General features: G+C 32.3%; 1 protein-coding gene across 1 annotated transcript; it reads left to right on the plus strand.

Moving 5' to 3' along the window:
* The first annotated feature begins 1,686 nt into the window (after window positions 1–1,686).
* On the plus strand, window positions 1,687–16,131 carry LOC149572262 (protein NODULATION SIGNALING PATHWAY 2-like). The gene is made up of 2 exons (XM_089815798.1): window positions 1,687–1,807; window positions 13,919–16,131. Exons 1-2 carry the CDS (start codon window positions 1,687–1,689, stop codon window positions 15,931–15,933), a joined length of 2,136 nt encoding a protein of 711 aa, XP_089671924.1. The 3' UTR covers window positions 15,934–16,131.
* The last annotated feature ends 5,507 nt before the right edge of the window (window positions 16,132–21,638 follow it).

Genomic DNA, 21,638 nt, shown 5'->3' on the forward strand with positions numbered 1-21,638 from the left:
ATCATGGGGAGCACACTTGTATATAAATGCACTCTACAATCCCATCAAGATGTTCTCTAGCATAAAAAATTTAGCCTTATGTGACAGCCCATTTTGAAAAAAGTTTTGAGAGTTGTTAGGAGCTCATTTGTATAGGAAGGCTCTTTTATAGTCCCCATCAACATGTATCTTTTCTAATATGGAAATTTTAGCTTTGTGTAATAGCCCACTTTGATAAACTTTGGATAGTCATTGGGAGCATGGAGAGGCTCTCTAGAGTGCCTATTGAGGTGTATGTTCTCTAATATGTAAAGTTTAGCCTTATGTAACAGGTCATTTTGGTAGACTTTTGAGTCATTGGAAGCACATTTGCATAGGAAGACAATTTACAATCCCCATCAATATGTCTGTTCTCTAGCATGGAAAGTTTAGCCTTGTATAGCAGCCCATTATGGTAAACTTGGAACAATGACTGAGAGCATGGGAAGGCTCTCTATAGTGCCCATCAATTTGTAGTTCTCTAGCATGTAACACCCATTTTGCTGAACTTCTTAGAATTAGACAAGGAAATTTCTATTGATAAACTTGTTAGAATTATTGGGAGCATTGGAAGGCTCTCTATTGTTCCCATCAACTTGTACATTCGCTAGCATGAAAAGTTCAACTCATATGCTATAGCCCATTTTGTCTAAACTTCTTAGAACTGTCAGAAGTATATTTGCATAAATTGGCTCTCTCTACTGTCCAATCAAAATATATTTTCTCTAGCATGTAAAGTTTAGCCTTGTGCAATAGCCCATTTTGATAAACTTGCCAAGGTCATTGGAAGCACATTTGCAAGGGAAGGCTCTCTACTATATCCATCAACATGTATATTCTCCAACATAAAAGTTTAGCCTTGTGTAACAATCCATGTAGGTAAATTTCCTAGTGTCACTAGCAACATATTTGTATGGGAAAGCTAAGAGGCCATAGATGAACATATTGTTGAAGGGACCTATCCACAAAGTGAGGGGAACTCAACAATTCCTTACTACCTTTTGAATTTGATGTAATAACTAGATAGGCTTACCCCAATCCGAATGGCAATAGATTTCTAGCCTCTTGCATACTAGCTTTAAGGGTAAGCTTGAGATGAAACATGATGACCACTCATTTCTATTAGAGTTATTGATTATGGTTCTTCTTGTTTTTCTTTCAAGTTTAGGCACTCTCAAAGATTAAGGATATGATACTTCTTGATAGGAATTATACATAGCCTTTCTTCTGCTGATTACACTCCATGGGTTTTCTTGGTTAAGCCCAATGATTTCCCTGACAAATACATAAATACCCAAAACCTCCAAAATCGGGAAACCTGAAATAAAGTGTTTTTGAAATACAAAAAGTAGTAGAAATCACTATGTTCTACTAGTTGATGGAAATTCAAATCCTACTTACAGGAGGTCATATTTTGGAATCTCTATGCCAACATTTCTATCTTTATATGACCACCTATGTGCAGTTGCATAGATCCTTTGTTGTTAACTTTATATAGATTGTACATGGGCCAATTTATTAGTAGGATATGCCTATCGAGAGTTGGGCTCTATTAGGGTTCCATGCGATCTTTGAGTTTCCTTGCATATGACTCTCTTTCTGAGCTTTCCTTATGTGTTTTCCACTTGTCAAACTACATTTACTGCAAGAATTTTTAGGCTAGTTTATATGGCCCTGGCCAGTAGTGACCCAGTTGTTGATACTAGTGTTCACACTACTACTTCCAAAAGCCATGGCGCCTCCACTAAACAAACATCCTCAAAAATTCGTCCCAAAGGTTTTTCACAAGGTAATCTTGATATTATCCTTCATTTGCAAGAATTTGATGCTACTTGTGATTGCTTAGAACAACATACCTTGATAGGGTATTTTGTGGGTAGGACTTCTCCTGAAGCTATGCTCTAAGAATGGGTTAACAAGACCTGGACTCCTCATGGAGTCCACCTTGATGCTATGAAAAACCTTACCAAAGGTCTTTTTATTTCGTTTTTCCAACTCGTCTCAAGCAGACGCGGTGTTTAAAAATGGCCCTTGGTCTGTGTGCTTCTCCCTGCTTGTTATTCAAAGATGATCGACAGAATTTACCATCTTTGACGACAAAAAGCTTAGGGTCCTTATGTGGGTTGAGTTCCTAGGTTTACCCTTGTCAACTTGGCCTTTTCTCGAGTCTATTGCCAATACTCTTGGCAAAGTTATTACTAAGGAACATGAAAAAATTTTCAATGCTTGTCCTCAAAAAAATGTATGTGTTGAGGTTGATCTCTCCAAGGATATCAAGGATTCTATGAAAATATAGATTGGTTCTTAAACCTTCTCCCAGAAGGTGCTCTATTTGAACCTGCCCAACACCTGTTATAGGTGTCAGTCAACGAAACACAAGATCAAGGATTGCCCTTTGGTTGTGCCTAGGGTTAAACCCCCGCCTAAGGAGGCCCTGGCTAAATCTATAGAAGGGAAACAAAAGATGAATGAACTACAGTTGGGTGCAAGGGTAAAGCTCCCTTGGCTTTGAAACAATCATATGTGATTGTTGTTTTGGTTCCTCCTATTGCCATAACAATGCAAACTCTAGTTGTTGTAGGGCTGAAGCCAGTTTTCCTAGATTCAAACTTTGGTGTTTCTCAAGTTTCAAACCTTGGAAGTTCACAGGGGATCAAGGTGGACACAAGGGCTAACACTTATGTGGTCATTCACATGCTTCTTGCAGCCTCTTCTATTATGACCTAGAATGTGCGGCATTCTCACAGTCTAGCCAAATGTGCTAAGACACCAAAGAAAAGATGGGCTATCAGTCCAGAAGATTTTCCTACTAGATTCAATCAAGCCTCCACTTTCCTGCAAAATAGTTATTCCTCTCTTGAGGACGAGGAAGATATGGAAGATTTTTCATGAATTTTTTTATCATGGAACATAAGAGGTCTTACAGACCTCTCTAGAAAGTACTATGTCAGGGATACCCATCATAGACTTGCTAATTTAGATTTTCTCTACATGCAAGAGGTTAAAATTTCTAGTTTCATGCTTTCTTCTGCATGTCACATCATTTGGCTGGATGACATTATGTTTTCTTCTCGGCATGAAATTGGTAGAGGTGGTGTAGTTACTCTGTTGTCACCTCATCTTCATTCTGCTATTATTTCGCATGGTTCTGACCCCACACACAAAATAATTTGGCTTGTGCTTTCTATCAACAATCATTCCTTTGGAGTAGTTAATGTTTATGCTTCCAATGATGATGTGGAAAGATCTCAATTGTGGGTTGGATGGTGGACAACTTTCCTCTAGCTACTTAGGTTATGTGTGGTGACTTCAATATGGTTGAGTTGGCCTCTGACAAAGATGGCATTTTGCCTTTTCGCTAGATAGTTGGGAAAAGGGAAGCCTAGTACTACATGTGTAATAAATTGGGCCTTTATGATCCCAATTCAAACCACCACCAACATAGTGGGGTCTGCCACACTTGGTCCAACTTTCGAGCTGGCTCTAACCACATTCTAAAACATCTCGATCATGCTATGATTAGTGCACAATTTTTTTTCTCTTTTTTTGAGGGTCAAGATCTACCTATCATTCCCTTGCCAAATGTGATGTTATCAGACCACTATCCCATTTATTTTTCCATCTCTTTCTATACAATTGTCCGACATGTTTTCAAGACTCAGCTTTTTCTCAATACGTCAGTGCTAACACATGCTTCCACTATTGCTAATATCCTACGTGTTTGGAATTTGGATCCATGTCCGCATTCTCAGACCAGTTGGATTCAGTGGTGGAATGATGCCATCATTAAAACTACTAGATTTATGTGCATCTATGGGCAGTAGTTGGCAGTTTTCAGATGTCGATCTTATGAATCCACTACCATGGCTCTCAAAAAAGCTTTTGAAACTCTCACCCTCAACCCTTTTGATTTTGATTTGCAAATTTAGCTTCCCAAGTTTTTTCATGACAAGCAGGTTGCAGATAATTATGTTGCTCGTGAGGCCCAAATCAAAGCTCACCTCCATTGGTTGGAGGTTGGCAATAAGGCTTCTTGACATGACCTATTCAAGGCGCTTGACATGACCCTAGACCACTTACTTGGAGGGCTAAAAGCTCTTAACATGGAAGTGCTTCCATTTTAAGACAATAAATAAAGATCAAGAATTTAACCACAAACCCTAAGAAACATGCAAGATAATAAATCTTGACAATAGTGTATGTAAAATGTAAGAATTGACAAATGATAGCAACAAATAATCATACTTTCAAGAATATACTTTTCTTACTTGCATTGCTCTTCTCAATGTTTGTGAAGCATTGTAATGTTGCTATCAAAATTATGACGTAGAAAAATGTTGAAAGCATGATCACACAAAAGATCAAAGACTAGGGTTAGGGGGGATGGTTGATAAGATTGATAGATCTCGATAATGGTAATGCTTGATAGAAATTGATTAGTTTGTTCCTTGGTTTGATAAAAAAATTGATTGATTTTATAGACTTCTATTATCTAATATTAATCAATGGATAATATTCAATAAAATGCTATGATTAGGAGATAGAAGATTCCATCATGTAGTTAGATTAATTTAATTGATTTATCAAACTCAAAGTACGTGTTAGTTGAGAGGTGGAAGTGGAAACACACTTCATATTACATGATTATAAAAATATTGAATTGAGTGCCTTCAAGAGTACATATGAAGTGTTGATAAGGTTGTGTCGACGGTCTGGATTCTTCCCATATAGGTTTGAGGTTCAACTTTGGCTAGTTGTCTTTCCCAGATGGTGAGCTTGATTTGCTAGGTCTATATAAACCCAAGTAATCATAAGGGGCTCACCTTTTCTAGAGCTAAGCTCCAAGATTTTGGGCTAACTCACCAACTCCCACCCCCAGTAAAAAGTATCAATAAAAGTTTATAGTGAGTGTAAATAACTAGTCATTTGCCTACATTGAACTTAAATAACTATGTCTAATATTTTTAACAATGTGTTATTATCATAAGGAGGGTCCAAATTATTGCATCTATTCTGATACTTTTTGAAATAGTTCATTATTTACATAGAGAAGGTCCAAATAATTATATCCAAGATTTAATATAATTGATTGATTACATTAAAAAATGTCCACATAATTACATCCAAAATCTCATGGAATTAATTGTGGATATATTAAAAAATCCAAACAATTATATCCAAGACTTAGACAATTCATTGTATATACAACAAGAATTCAAGTAATCTTTTATGCATCTAACTTCATAAATAGTCTTGTAACATTAGATTATTTACATTAAAAAGTTCAACTCACACTATTTTAAACAACATATATAATCATTTTAATTAGATAATGTAAAATGCATGGACATAATCATTTAAAACTTTGAAACAAACAAGAGTTGTGATACAACTGGAGTCCTGCCTAATGTAAAAATGAGTTAAGATTGAAATGAAATATACTTTGATGACTTTGATTAAATAGATCTGTAATAAATTAGTATTGTGAATTTTATAAATAATAATAATATAAATAATATATAATATTTATAATATTATTTTATTACAAGTTAATAATACACACACTTTATTAACTTCTAATAAAATAATATTATATATACACTTTTGCATTTTTCTATCAATAAATTATAGATAATTATTGTATATAAACTAAAGTTTAGATATATTATTAATAAATATTTTGTAAAGAAATAAAATGTTGATTTTGTCAAATTTGATTTAATGTGATTTATAATATTTAAATATATAAATATAATTATATGTTGAATTATATAAATATTAAAATCAACTTTTATAAAAAAGTAAATCTTTTACATTACTTGATAGTTATGAGAGAATATGTAAATTTTAGATATATTATCAATTAATATTCTGTAAAGAAATAAAATGTTGATTTTGTAAAATCTAATTTTATTGTGATTTATAATATTTAAACATATAAATATAATTATATGTTGAATTATATAAATATTAAAATCAACTTTTATAAAAAGTAAAATTTTGACGTCAACCTATACTTTTACTTGAGAGTTATGCAAGAATATGTAAAGTGTAATCTTAGAATATTTTTTAAAAATAAGAAGAAAAATGAAAAAAACCATTAGCAAAAATATGATGAACCAATCATAAATAAGAAATAATCTCTCAAAAATAAAAATAAGATAATTGTAAAACATTATAAATATAATGTACATTTTTTTACAATGTGGCCAAACTAATTATAAAAAATAAATGAAAACATAAGTCTTTGGCTATATAGGCGGGACTAATAACTATTTATTATTCTTTCCAAACAAGGCACTTTTAATCCATTGCTTACCGTTTATTAGTTCCTTGTGGCATGAATACTTATGCATTGATTAAGGTGCTAATATGCAATTAGTTTAACCAATAGAATTTAAGAATTTTTCCAATTCTTCTGTTTATTTTTTACATATTTTTTAAAATGCAAAAGACTATTTATTTAAACTTTGATCAAGAATTTTTTTTTTGTCTAAGGCTGAAATTTCAAGAAATTAAAACATAAAACTGTATGCCAAATAATTCTGATACGAAAATGAAAAGCATTACATCCATTAGAATTAAATGCGGATTAATATAATCTTTTATTTGGATCATTCTTTCTTTGTTTTTAAATGTGCATTAATTTATATGACTTGTCTGTGTTTTCATCTAGATCGTTCTCTATTTTTTTCACTGTATTTTCATCCATCGATTTGTGCTTTTTGCTTTTGTTGCTTTGTTTTTGACCCTCGTTGAGATGGATATTTTTAATGTAAATTTGTTGCTCAATTTTTTAGTTGTCAATTTAATTTGCTAATTTTTATTATTTTTGACATTCAAATGTTAATTTTACCTTTAACGAGTTTTATTGTCATTTTTTAGTTTTTATATTACTTGTTCTAGGGATTTATGTATGACATTTAGAAGTTTTAACTAATTTTTTAGAAGTGAATTTTCATTAAATTTTTGTTTTATATTTTGGACATTCAAAACTTTTATTTATAATTTTGCAAATTTAAAATATGTTGTCAAAAGTTTTTTCTATATTAAAAAAAATGTTAGACTTAGTTGAGCTTTGTTGGAAATATAATTATCATAATAATCTATTATATAAATAATAATATTCAATTAAGTGAAGGGGTCTTAGAATAACCTTAGAAAGTAAGATTAGACTTGATAAAAGTATTTCATAATTTATAGTTTTAAAAATTGTCTAAATTTTATGATATTTGATTTTTGATATAACATTTTTTTTATTTAGATTTTTTGATATTTAAAACTTTAAATGTAGCTTAGAGGTGAACTTTTTGGAGAAAAATACATATGCCTATTGGATGTATTTTTAATTATTTCTTATTTTTGGTCTTAATGAATACTTATTGTATAGTGAAACTAGTTTTCTACTTGGGAGTTTTTTAGTATTAATACTTGTAGTAATAATATTTGGTATATTTTAATAATTATTTTTAAAATTATCATAGAGTATATTATTGTGAAAATTACATTTTTCTTATTTAAAATTTATATTTTAAAACATTAATATTTATACTTTCGAAGTCTAACATTTTTCTATTTTTGAATTGTCATTCTATTTCTCTCTATTATTACATATGTTGTTCTCTTTATAATCATTTTGTATCTCTATTTTTATATATTCATTTCTATTTATTATCGAATATATATCTTTATATCCCTTTTAATAGTCTTCATATCTCTAACTATTTTTAGTTCCTTCCAAAGCAGGATACTATTGCTTTCATTCAATTCAATTGACCAATCAACTCATAAGATTTAAAAGATTAAAAGAAACTTCAAATGTTTATATCTTTTTCTTATTTTTCATTATTTTATAAATCACATTTTTCATTCACTCTATTGTACCATACTATTTTTGGTAGGGAAAAAATTCAGTTTTCTTCAACAAAAATAAAAATATTTTCTAACAACTCTATCATGCATTAATGAATGCATTAATTACAACTTTATCTTTTCCACATTTGTAACAAGTTGATTAGATTTTCAAAAAATAATATTTTTATCTTCCACCTCACACCACTTTGAACAAAAATGAATGTCTAATCAATATTAATTATCACAATTTAGTTTTTCTTACCAAGTTCAAATATAGAGATAAATGTTTTATATTTCTTACTTTAAATATATTTATTAATTTTACATTGATATTTATTTTTGTCAATTGTAAAATGCTATTTCTTTAAGTTTACATTATGTTTTACTAACTACTATTTTACAATCTTGCTCTAATTTTTTTAATATCATTTTACAAATTGTAAAACTAATACTACCCCTCAAACTTACTAGATATTTTGGTAGTTTGAATTAAGTAATTAACAATTTATTTTTTAAAATCAAATATTTCAATTTATAATTGAATTGGTAGAAATGAGTAGTTCATTCATATAATATAATTTCTATTGTTATTTATATATTCCTTAAAATAATATAATTATTAATATTTTTAAAATTTCCTTCAACTCTCTATCATTCTATCTTTAATTTCCTTATAATAACAAATCATTCTCTTTTTTAGCTCTCTCTTTCTATCCTTCTTTTCTATCTATGAATCTTTATTTTTCTTCTTTTCCAATTATTGGTAGGAACTTTGACGCATTGCGTCTCTTGTTAATTTTTGTTTTCATCTATATATCTCTACACTCTTAAAAGTATTGATAGAAACCCTTGAAAGTATTGTGAGAAACATTGACCATTGTGTCTCTTGTTTCAAATAACTATTTACATAAAAAGGTTTCAAATATGTAAGGATTCAAACCAATGATAGTCTTTTTATAGGAAGTTTCAAGCCACTTTCTCCAATTTTTAAAGAGTTCACCAAATGGCTAATATTTGTTGTCTACATAGGCTAAATTGTCATGGTTGTCCATCCAAGCAAAAATATCTGAAAATATTTAATTTTTGTACTTATCTTGTAAGTCTTGCATTATTTGTGCAAGTTGTTCACTCAAACATGCAGTGTCTTAATTATAAACTAGTGTTTGGGTCATTCGCTCAACTTGAAAAAAGAAAAAAGAAAAAGAAACCAAAGGAATATTTTTATTATCATCAATATTATTATTCCACGGGAAATTCCTATGATCTTCTCAACTCAATTTATAACTGATTTAGGAGCTTTAAGGACGAGGAAACAATTCAGAACTGAGGCTAATGTTTATTTAACCAAAGTTAGTCTACATGCAAAAGATAACAATTTGGCTTTCCAACTAGTCATCCTAATTGGAAAGCTAGATGGTTATCCCTTACAGGTAGACTAACTCTGGTTAAATATTCTTCTTTGTATTATGGATGATATAATAGTAAACATATACAAGAAATATTATTGATATACAATTTTTTTTAAAAATTCCTTTTTAACGAAATGGTTACAAATATGTTCTATTTCAATATTAACTATGCATGTATATATCATTAAAATGATGGGCTATTAATAGCTATGAAAATATGCTATTATATTTTGTTAATTATAGTATCTCTCCTTATTGGCAAACATCTAGTGAACACTTGGCTATAACCATGTGGAACATGGCATTTTATGATTTTTACTAAGTTGGACATCCATTGCTAAACCAAATTAACTTCATTAATGATGGAACTTCTCATTGCAGAATTTTGCTTCAGGTTTTTTCTTTAACTCTAGGTCTTGAGATTTTCTTTGGAGTACTCCAATAACAAGATGTAATAACCACTCTCTATTCCACTAAGAGAGAAATTATGAGCATTAATCTTGCAAGAGGTAGTCTAAAGAAATTAGTATGAAACATCAACAAGTTAACCACAAACACTAAGAAACATGCAAATAATAAATCTTGACAATAGTGTATGTAAAATGTAAGCATTGACAAATTATACCAACAAATAATTATACTTTCAAGAATATAATTTTCTTACTTGCATTACTCTTCTTAATGTTTGTGAAGCATTGTAATGTTGCTCTCAAAATTATGATGTAGAAAATTGTTGAAAGAATGATCACAAAAAAGCTCAAAGACTAGGGTTAGGGAGGATAATTGATAAGATTGATAGATCTTGATAATGGTAATGCTTGATATAAGTTGATTAGCTAGTTACTTGGTTTGATAAAAAAAAGTTTTATTTTATAGACTTCTATTATCTAATATTAATCAATGGTAAGGATATGATGGTAAAGATTGAAGATCAATGGATAATATTCAATAAGATGCTATGATAAGGAGATAGTAGATTACATCATGTTGTTAGTCTAATTTAATTGATCTGTCAAACTCAAAGTAAGTGTTAGTTGAGAGGTGGAAGTGGAGAGATGCTTAGCATTAAATAATTAGAAAAAATATTGAATTGAGTGTCTTCAAGAGTACAGATGAAGAGTTGCTAAGGTTGTGTCGAGGCTCTGGATTCTTCCCATATAGGTTTGAGGCTCAACTTTGGCTAGTTGTTTTTCCTCTATGGTGAGCTTGATTTGGCTAGGTCCATATAAACCCAAGTAATTATAAGGGGCTCACCTTTTCTAGAGCTAAGCTCCAAGTTTTTGGGCTAACTCACCAACTCTCCTTGTAAAGAGGATGAACTTAAATAACCGTGTCTAATATTTTTAACAATGTGTTATTATCATAAGGAGGGTCCAAATCATTGCATCTATTCTGATACTTTTTAAAATAGTTTATTATTTACACAGAGAAGGTCCAAATAATTATATCTAAGATTTTATATAATTGATTGATTACATTAAAAAATGTCCACATAATTACATCCATAATTTCTTGGAATTAATTGTCAATATATTAAAAAATCCAAACAATTATATCCAAGACCTAGACAATTAATTATATATACAACAAGAATTCAAGTCATCCTTTATGCATCTAACTTCATAAATAATCTTGTAAACATTAGATTATTTACATTAAAAAGGTTCAACTCACACTATTTTAAACAACACATATAATCATTTTAATGAAACAATTTAAAATGTATGGACATAATCATTTAAAACTTTGAAACAAATAACTATTTATTATTAAAAAGAAATTATTTCCAACCATGACACTCTTAAACCATTGCAATGCTTATGCATTCATTAAGTGCTAATATACTATTAGTTTAACCAATAAAATTTAAGAATTTTTCCAATTCTAAAGTCTATTACATTAGTTATTTTTTTAACATATTTTTTAAAATACAAAAGACTATTTAATTAAGCTTTTATTGGCTTTGACCAAAAATAAATAAAAAATGGTATGAGGCTAAAATTTCACGAAATTAAAACATAAAATTGTATGCCAAATAATTCTAATAGGAAAATGAAAAGCATTAAGTCCATTAGTATTAAATGTGCATTAATATAATCTTTATCTGGATCATTCTTTCCTTGTTTTTAAATGTCCCTTATGCGTTGCTTTTTGCTTTTGTTGCTCTATTTTTTGCCATCGTTGAGATGGATTTTTTTATAAAATGTAAATTTGTTTCCTCAATTTTTTAACTGTCAATTTAATTTGCTAATTTTTATTATTTTTGAGATTCAAAAGTTTTTCAATTAAAAAGCAGCCTAACAAGGGGGCTGGCCCTTACAACAAACAAAATGGACAACTACTAGTAGAAAACAAATAGTTAAAATTATCCCCTAATGCTTACAATCCCAAAAACATCACCTGAAAAGATCAAATTAAGAGTTTTAGCAGGCATTAAACTACTATTGCATGTACCATAACAACATAAACTATAAAAGTCTTTAAACAAAGGCATAACTACCTTAAAACTAACAGAGTTCTTGAGCCAACAAACTAAAAGCATAGAAAACAAAGAGGAAATAACCCTAATTGGGCTTCTTCTCATCCTTCCATTTGAGGAGGATGTTAGCCCAATCTTCGACCAAAAAGCCGTGTAAATTTTGTTTTCACAAATTTTATTGCCATTTTTGAATTTTTATATTAGTTCTTTAAATAGGAAATTATGTATGACATTTAGAAGTTTTAACTAATTTTTTAAAAGTGAATTTTCATTAAATTTTTGTTTTATATTTTGCACATTCAAAATTTTTATTTACAATTTTGTAAATTAAATATATATTGTCAAAAGTTTTTCCTTTATTAAAAAAATGCAAGACTTAATTAAGCTTTGTTGGAAATATAATTATCATAATATCTTATTATATAAATAATAATATTCAATTAAGTGAAGGGATCTTGGAATAACCTTAGACAGTTACATTAGACTTGAGAAAAGTATAATTTCATAATTTATAATTTTTAAAAAGGTATTTTTGATAAAACATTTTTTTTTATATTAAGATTCTTTAATATTTGAAATTTTAAATGTAGTTTAGAGGTGAAATTTTTGGAGAAAAATACATATGTCTATTGGATGTGCTTTTCATTATTTCTTATTTTTGGTCTCTAGTGAAAACTTACTGTATAGTGGAACTAGTTTCTACTTGGGAGTTGTTTGGTATTTATATTTGGTAAGTAGTATTAATATTTGATAAATTTTAATATTTATTTTTAAAATTACCATAGCATATATTATTGTGATAATTGTATTTTTTCTATTCAGTTTTCTTATTTAAAATATATGTTGTAAAACATTAATATTTATACTTTTTCAAAGTCTTAATGTTTTTCCATTTTAAAATTGTCATTCTATTTTATTTTTATTGTACTAGGCTAGTACTATTGGATTCACTTTGCACAATTATTCAATTAGTTTGAAATCTATCCACCAATCACATATAATAATTTTTAAATAATTAAAATATTTCTTAAGTTTTTTATTGATTTATAAATTTTATATTCCATAAAAATTATATGATTGGCTGAACTCATTTTGTGTTATAGGAGCCATTTTTTTGGAGGTTCTCCATAATGCAATATTTTTGGCTAGAATCAAGGTAAAATATGAGATAGTTGTATAAGTTTTAGTTTTTCTTTGCATTTGCTTTGATTAATTGCAAATTTACACAAAGTCAAATCCTACTATAATGGAATCTTAATAAATGTAATAACACGACCAATTTTAATTTCACACACACACACACACACACACACACACACACACACACACATATATATATGAGTGAAATAGTACAGACGAAATTGTAGTTACGTTAGATATTTTTCATATATGAGAATGTTCTCACAAGATGTATGAAAGTAAAATGTATTTATAACTACCAATGAGATAATGAGAGTATAATAATTTTTACACTAATTTATTTATTTATTTATAATTATCAGACAAAATTGTAGTTACATTAGATATTTTTCATATATGAGAATGTTCTCACAAGATGTATGAAAGTAAAATGTATTTATAACTACCAATGAGATAATGAGAGTATAATAATTTTTACATTAATTAATTAATTTATTTATAATTATAAATTGAGAACTTATTAATTATAATTCTTTTTTCACTTTTCTTAATAATTTTGTTCAATCTTCTAATATTTGAATCGAACTAGATAAAATTAATTAGAAATTTATTTTAAAAACTACAATTTCTATTAGATACTTACAATTAAAATTAATAACAATAAGACAAGTACATATCTTTATAATCATTTTCTATCTCTATTGCTATATATTAATTTCTATTTATTCCCTAATACATGTCTCCATATATCTACCTACTTTTAATGTTCGTTTTCATCTATATATGTCTACATTCTTTTGAAAGTATCGACAGGGATTTTCACCATTGGGTCTCATGTTACAAATAATTACATAAAAAAGTTTCAAATATGTACGATCCAACCAATGAGACTTTTTGTAGGAAGTTTCAAGTCACCTTCTCCAATTTTTTAAGAGTTTACCAAATGGCTAAATTGTCGTGGTCGTCTATCCAAGCAGAAATATCTGAAAATATTTTATTTTTGTACTTATCTTGTAAGTCTTGCATTATCTGTGCGGGCTGTTCAGTCAAACATGCAGTGTATTAATTATAAGCTACTGTTTGGGTCATTCGCTCAACTTGTTTGAAAAATCCGAATCTGTACGCCATGCGCTGTTGAAATTTGACTCAGGAAGGGAGCTTCTCCATGGAAATGGATTATATATAAGAGCTCCACTTTATCTTTCACAGCGTCGCTTTTCCACCATTATTGATCTTTTTCTCTTGAGTTTTTGTTCTGAAATGAGTTTGATAATGGAGGAGAGCACAAGGAAAGAATGGGGGTGTGACAGAGACTATTACTCTTGGTCCACTTCATTTGTCAATCAATCTTTTGGTTTTAATGAGGGATTTTTGGGTTTTGGCAGTAATGCTTCTGATTTGGTCGACTTGAATGATACGCTGTTTGATGGAGTTGAATTCTTTTCCTCACCTTCAACATCAGAACCCCCTTTTTCTGTTGAATTGGTGTCTGATGATCTGATCCTTGATTGCCCTAAAAAGGAATTGGTGTCTGATGATCCGATCTATGATTTCCCTAATGGACGTGAAGATCTGATGGTATATGATGAGATGTTCTCAGATTTCAGTTCAGCTCCCTCTAATTCTGAATCACCGTGTTCCACAACAGTTGAGCTTTGTTCAATGGAAGAGGATTTAATGGATGCTATGCTGAATGAATGTGAAGGGCTGAGGATGGAGTCTTCTAATGAGGATGGCAGAGATGGTGTGAGTGTGGAATCTCAGCAGTGTTCTGATGAGTTGTCCCAAGATTGGAGTGAAGGGAATAAGAGTGTGAATACATCAGTGTCTGTTGGCTATGATTGGGCAAGCTTAGTTCCATGCAGCAATGGTAATGGCACTGATTCAGAAGAGTACAGAGGACTAAGGCTTGTACATCTCTTAACTGTCTGTGCTGATGCAATCTCAGAGGGAGCACATGATGTTGTTGAGATCATTCTTGCAAGATTGAGAGAATTGGTTTCTCCAACCGGGTCTACCATGCAGAGAGTGGCCTTCTACCTCTCTCAATCACTGCATCAGTACCACCACCATCAAAAGTGGGGTGGTTCTAACAACATTAGTAAAGATGCCAATTACATGGGAGCTTTAAGTTTGCTAAACCAAGCTTATCCCTACATCAGGATTGCTCATTTCACAGCCAACCAGAGCATTTTAGAAGCAATCCCTGCCCAGGGACACAAGGTGCACATCATTGATTTTGACATCATGGAGGGAATGCAATGGCCACCATTGATGGAAGCTTTGAAAAATGAAAACTACAATATTGCCCATCTCAAAATCACAGCCCTGAGATGGGAGGATGAGGAGGATGAGGAGGAGGATAATGAAGGTGATGATTCAAGTTTGCCCAAAGAGACAGGAAGAAGGTTGTGTGAAAATGCAAGCTCAGTTGGGATTCCATTTTCATTTGAAGAGACCCAATTGAAGAATCTGAAAAAAAGGATGGATTGGGAAGAGGATGAGATAGTGATAGTGAATTGCATGTGGGGATTGCCACACATGTTGGGGAGGGGTAGAGAGGAGTTGTTGGAGTTCATTGATGCTGTGAGGGAGTTGAATCCAGCCGTTGTGACAATGGGCACTGGACCAAACTCCATGGGAGCTCATGAGAAGCTCAACTTCTCAGAGCGTTTTGCTGAATGTATGAGGAATATGTGTGCAGTGCTTGATTCAGTGGAAGCAGGGCTGCCTGCCCAATATGACCTTGCCAGAGCCATGGTGGAACGTCTCTTCATGGCTCCATTGATGTGCACGCCTATCACTTCTTTGTCACAGGAAGTTCCTCTTCCATGTGTTGTAGACACTCTTCGTCAATCAGGGTTTGCTGAATGTGATATAAGCAGTAAAAACGCTCTGTATGCCACGTACATGGTGAAGGACCAAAATGAGTACAGAGTGGAAAAGGCTGATACAAATCAGCTGCTTTTACTGTGGCAGTCTACTCCTTTAACATGGGTCTCCACTTGGACACAGTCAAGGCATTCTCGGTAGAAATCTATAGTTAGGTGTACATACAAAATATCAAATAGAAACATTATTCAAAAGAGAAACATTCTTTTATACCATATGGTCAGTCTGTATACGAGTCTACAGATGGCTTGTAGGAATACGGAACTACCCCAAAGTTATTATTAAAGGCACCAAACTGTACTACAAAGAGACGGACATACTTTACCCCTAGCTACGCCCTTTTTTTGACCAAAAGAAATCTATCATTGATTCAGAATAAGTTGCATGTATTTTGGAACATTGTCTCATTTTAATGGATCTATTGTCAATTTTACCCCATAATCTATCACTGATTCAGAATGATAAGTTGCAGATTCTTTTGTACAGTGTGCCAATTTGGAGGATCTAATGTGGAGCTCCAGCCTAAGAAGAGTTCCAAAAATATATATAGAAAAATTTAAAAAGGTAGCTTGCTAAAATAACCAGTAAAACATTACAGCTTCTTGCATGGAACAATTTCCTTTTTGATAGAAACTAAATCTTGGTTGAGATATTTACACTTTTGAATTTAATATTTTAAAAAAATGAAATCAAGTTGTTGCAAGGGTCCAAGTCAATATGCAATGGCCAAGATTTAAACTCTAGAAATTTGAAAGGTCACAACCTATTACTAAGTCAAAACAATCAAACAACATATAACTAACACAGTAGACCAGATCTCAATGGTAGTACGAACAAAGATTGCGGCTGTGGTGGAGAGAAGTCACTTCTGTTGACATGTACCACAGGATTCCTTTGCTCTCTACAGTCCCCATCAACATGCATGTTCTCTAGCATGGAAAGTTTATTCTTATGTAAAAGCCCATTTTAGTAAACTTCTTAGAATCATTGGGAGCATGGGAAGGCCCTCAACAATCCTAGTGAAAATGTATATTCTCTAGTATGGAAAGTCTATTCTCATGTAACAACCCATTTTGGTAGACTTCAAGAATCATGGGGAGCACACTTGTACGGAAAGGCTCTCTACAATCTCATCAAGAAGATGTTCTCTAGTATGAAAAAATTAGCCTTATGTGACAGCCCATTTTCAAAAAGTTTTTGAGAGTTGTTAGGAGCTCATTTGCATAGGAAGGCTCTTTTACAGTCCCCATCAACATGCATCTTCTCTAATATGGAAAATTTAGCTGTGTAATAGCCCACTTTGATAAACTTTGGATAGTCATTGGGAGCATGGAGAGGCTCTCTGGAGTCCCCATTGAGGTGTATGTTCTCTAATATGTAAAGTTTAGCCTTATGTAACAGGTCATTTTGGTAACTTTTGAGTCATTGGAAGCACATTTGCATGGGAAGGCAATTTACAATCCCCATCAACATGTCTGTTCTCTAGCATGGAAAGTTTAGCCTTGTATAACAGCATATTTTGGTAAATTTGGAACAGTGACTGAGACCATGGGAAGGCTCTCTACAGTGCCCATCAATTTGCAGTTCTCTAGCATGTAACACCCATCTTGCTAAACTTCGAAATTCTTGTTGATAAACTTGTTAGAATTATTGGGAGCATTGGAAGGCTCTCTATAGTCCCCATCAACTTGTACGTTCTCTAGCATGAAAAGTTCAACTCATATGCTATAGCCCATTTTGTCTAAACTTCTTAGAGTTGCTAGAAGTATATTTGCATATATTGGCTCTCTCTACAGTCCAATCGACATATTTTCTCCAGCATTGAAAGTTTTGCCTTGTGTAATTACCCGTTTTGATAAACTTCCCAAAGTCATTGGAAGTACATTTGCAAGGGAAGGGTCTCTACTATATCCATCAACATGTATATTCTCCAACATAAAAGTTTAGCCTTGTGTAGCAGTCCATTTAAGTAAACTTCCCAGAGTCATTGGGAATACAATTGTATGGAAAAGCTAAGAGGCCATAGATGAGCATATTGTTGAAGGGCCTATCCACAAAGTGAGGGGAACTCAACAATTCCTTACTACCTCGGAGTCTGTTGTAATGACTGGATAGGATTACCCTAAGCTGAATGGCAGCAGATTTCTAGCCTCTTGCATACTGGCTTTAAGGGCAAGCTTGAGATGAAACATGATGGCCACTCATTTCTATTAGAGTTAATGATTATGGTTCTTCTTGTGTTTCTTTCAGGTCTAGGCACTCTCAAAGATTGAGGATATACTTCATGACAGGAATCATACCTGGTCTTTCTTCTGCTGATTACACTCCATGGGCTTTCTTTGTTAAGCTCAATGATTTCCCTGACAAATACATAAATAACCAAAAACTTCCAAAATCGGGAAACCTGAAATAAAGTGGTTTTGAAATACAAAAAGTAGTAGAAATGGCTATGTTCTGTCAGTTGATGGAAATTGAATCCTGCTTATCGGAGGTCATAGTTTGGAATCTCTGTGCCAACATTTCTATCTTTATATGACCGCCTTTGTGCAGTTGCATAGATTCTTTGTGGTTAGCTTTATATAGATTGCACATGGTTCAATTTATTGGTAGGGTCTTACGTTTACAGAGGCCCTACATCTTTGATTTCTCATGAGGAATTGATATTTGAATATATGGTCATGATGTTGCATCTTATTGGTGAAAGACGTCTTTTCAAAAACCAACATGTTTGTTAATCGTGAGTTGCCATATTTCATTGCTGTTGGGAATCCAGGAAAAGTGAGGTTGATTTGGAATCTAATTTTTAATGTTAAAAGAAGACAGCTCACTGTAATTGGTCAATTCTGGTGGGCGATGTGTCATAAATGTCTTGAACTTTCTTTCAGGATATCAACGCATAATAATTAGATTATTTATTTAATTTTACATTTAAGTGTAATATTTATACATCATATTGCACACTCGTATATATAAGGTGTCATGACCAAACATGTCACACATAACACCTATCATTAATGCACCAAGCATACTAAGATACGTCAAAGAGATCATTAATCATTTGATAAAATTACCATGTCAATTTTATGGGTTGGGATCTTTTTACTTTAATAATCACCTTATAAATAAATAAGAGACGATGAAAATAATACAACTCATCTCATAAAAATCAACACTAGAACGTGTGTCCAGTAGGTCATGACCCAACAATGTAGACTTTGGTAAACACAAGCCAAGCATTGGGTGTGACAAGATCAATATATCAAAAAACAACCAATGAACTACACAAGCTATAATGCTAGGCACACAAAGGAGATTCCTAGGACTGGTTTTCCTTTAAGAGTTTTGTTTGAAAAAGTGTGTGAATTTAGCACTATCTAAGGGTCTAGACTATGATGCATTTTGAGACAACAACACAATTTTTTGGGACACCAAGACACTTATTTGGGACATCAATACATTTTCTAGACCTTAGCATACCTTCACAGACTTAGCTCATCTTTGATATATTTCACTAATTGTGCTTCTATCTTGACTAGGAATTTACAGGAAGAAACTTCATAGATTTAGAAAATAGACATTTTAAGTTTTTTTAGCATTGCACTTAATTCTATGATAGATTATTAACACAAAAACAATGAAACAAGTTTTGAGAGTTTAACCACATAATTTCCTTCTTTGTAAATAACTCAAAATTCACAGTAGACAAGAGCACACATTTCCTAGGATGTGGATTAACACACCAATCTAATGCTCACCCAATAAGAAGGCTTAAAAGAAAGGGCAGCCACATGTGACACCCAACTTTCTCTCCACTAGATGTTTTGAACTCCGGGCATGAATCTCAAAGTTAAGATTTCATAACTCACAAGTGACTATAAAAACTTCCAATTTTAGAGATAGCCCATTTTGTCTAAAATTCTTAGAATTGTTGGAAGTATATTGACTCTATCTAGAGTCCAATCGACATATATTTTCTCCAGCATGGAAACTTTAGCCTTGTACAATCACCCATTTTGATAAACTTCCCAAAGTCACTGGAAGCACATTTGCAAGGGAAGGCTCTCTACTATATCCATCAACATGTATATTCTCCAACATAAAAGTTTAGCCTTGTGTAACAGTCCATATAGGTAAACTTCCCAAAGTCATTGGGAACATGTACAATTGTATGGAAAAGCTAAGAGGCCATAGGTGAGCATATTGTTGAAGGGACCTATCCACAAAGTGAGGGGAACTCAACAATTCCTTACTACCTTTTGAATCTAATGTAATAACTGGATAGGCTTACCCCAAGCTGAATGGCAGCCGATTTCTAGCCTCTTGCATACTGGCTTTAAGGGTAAGCTTGAGATGAAACATGATGACCACTCATTTCTATTAGATTTATTGATTGTGGTTCTTCTTGTTTTTCTTTCAAGTCTAGGCACTCTCAAAGATTAAGGATATGATACTTCTTGATAGGAATTATACATAGCCTTTCTTCTATTGATTACACTCCATGGGTTTTCTTGGTTAAGCTCAATGATTTGCCTAACAAATACATAAATACCCAAAACCTCCAAAATCGAGAAACTTGAAATAAAATGGTTTTGAAATACAAAAAGTAGTAGAAATGGCTATGTTCTGCCAGTTGATGGAAATTCAAATCCTACTTATGGGAGGTCATAGTTTGGAATCTTTGTGCCAACATTTCTATCTTTATATGACCGCCTATGTGCAGTTGCATAGATCCTTTGTTGTTAACTTTATATAGATTGCACATGGGTCAATTTATTAGTAGGATATGCCTATCGAGAGTTGGGCTCTACTAGGGTTTCATGTGATATTTGAGTTTCCTTGCATATGATTCTTTGTTTGAGCTTTCCTTATGTATTTTCCACCTATCAAACTGCATTTACTGCAGGAGTTTTTAGACTAGTTTATATGGCCTTGGCCAGTGGTGACCCAGATGTTGATACTGGTGTTCACGTTGCTACTTCGAAAAGCCATGGCACCTCCACTGAATAAATGTCCTTGAAAATTCATCCCGAAGGCTTTTCACAAGGTAATCCTGATATTATCCTTCCTTTGCAAGAATTTGATGTTGCTTGTGATTGGTTAGAACAACATACCTTGATAGGGTATTTTGTGGGTAGGACTCCTCCCGAAGCTATGCTATGAGAATGGGTTAACAAGAGCTAGACTCCTCATGGAGTCCACCTTGATGATATGCAAAACCTTACCAAAGGTTTTTTTTTTGTTTTGCCAACCCGTCTCAAGCAGACGTGGTGTTTAAAAATGGCCGTTGGTTTGTGCGCTCCTCCCTACTTGTTATTCAAAGATGGTCGACAAACTTTACCATCTCTGATGACAAAAAGCTTAGGGGTCCCTGTGTGGGTTGAAATCCCAGGTTTACCCTTGTCATGTTGGCCTTTTATCAAGTCTATTGCCAATACTCTTGGCAAAGTTATTAGTAAGGAACATGAAAGGTTTTTCAATGCTCGTCCTCAAAAACACGTATGCGTTGAGGTTGATCTCTCCAAGGATCTCAAGAATTTTGTGGAAATACAGATTGGTTCTCAAACCTTCTCTTAGAAGGTGCTCTATTTGAACCTACCCAACACCTGTTATAGGTGTCAATCAACAAAACACAAGATCAACAATTGCCCTTTGGTTGTGCCTAGGGTTAAACCCCAGCCTAAGGAGGCCCTGGCTAAATCTACAGAAGGGAAACAAAAGATGAATGAACTACAGTTGGGTGCAAGGGTAAAGCTCCCTTGGCTCCGAAACAATCATATGCAGCCATTGTTTTAGTTCCTCCTATTGCCATAAGAGTGCAAACTCCAGTCATTGTAGGACCGAAGCTA

This window comes from Cupressus sempervirens, chromosome 2 (assembly GCF_028749045.1).
Source record: "Cupressus sempervirens isolate cs-2001-9-10 chromosome 2, ASM2874904v1, whole genome shotgun sequence".
NCBI classification, from domain to species: Eukaryota; Viridiplantae; Streptophyta; class Pinopsida; order Cupressales; family Cupressaceae; genus Cupressus; species Cupressus sempervirens.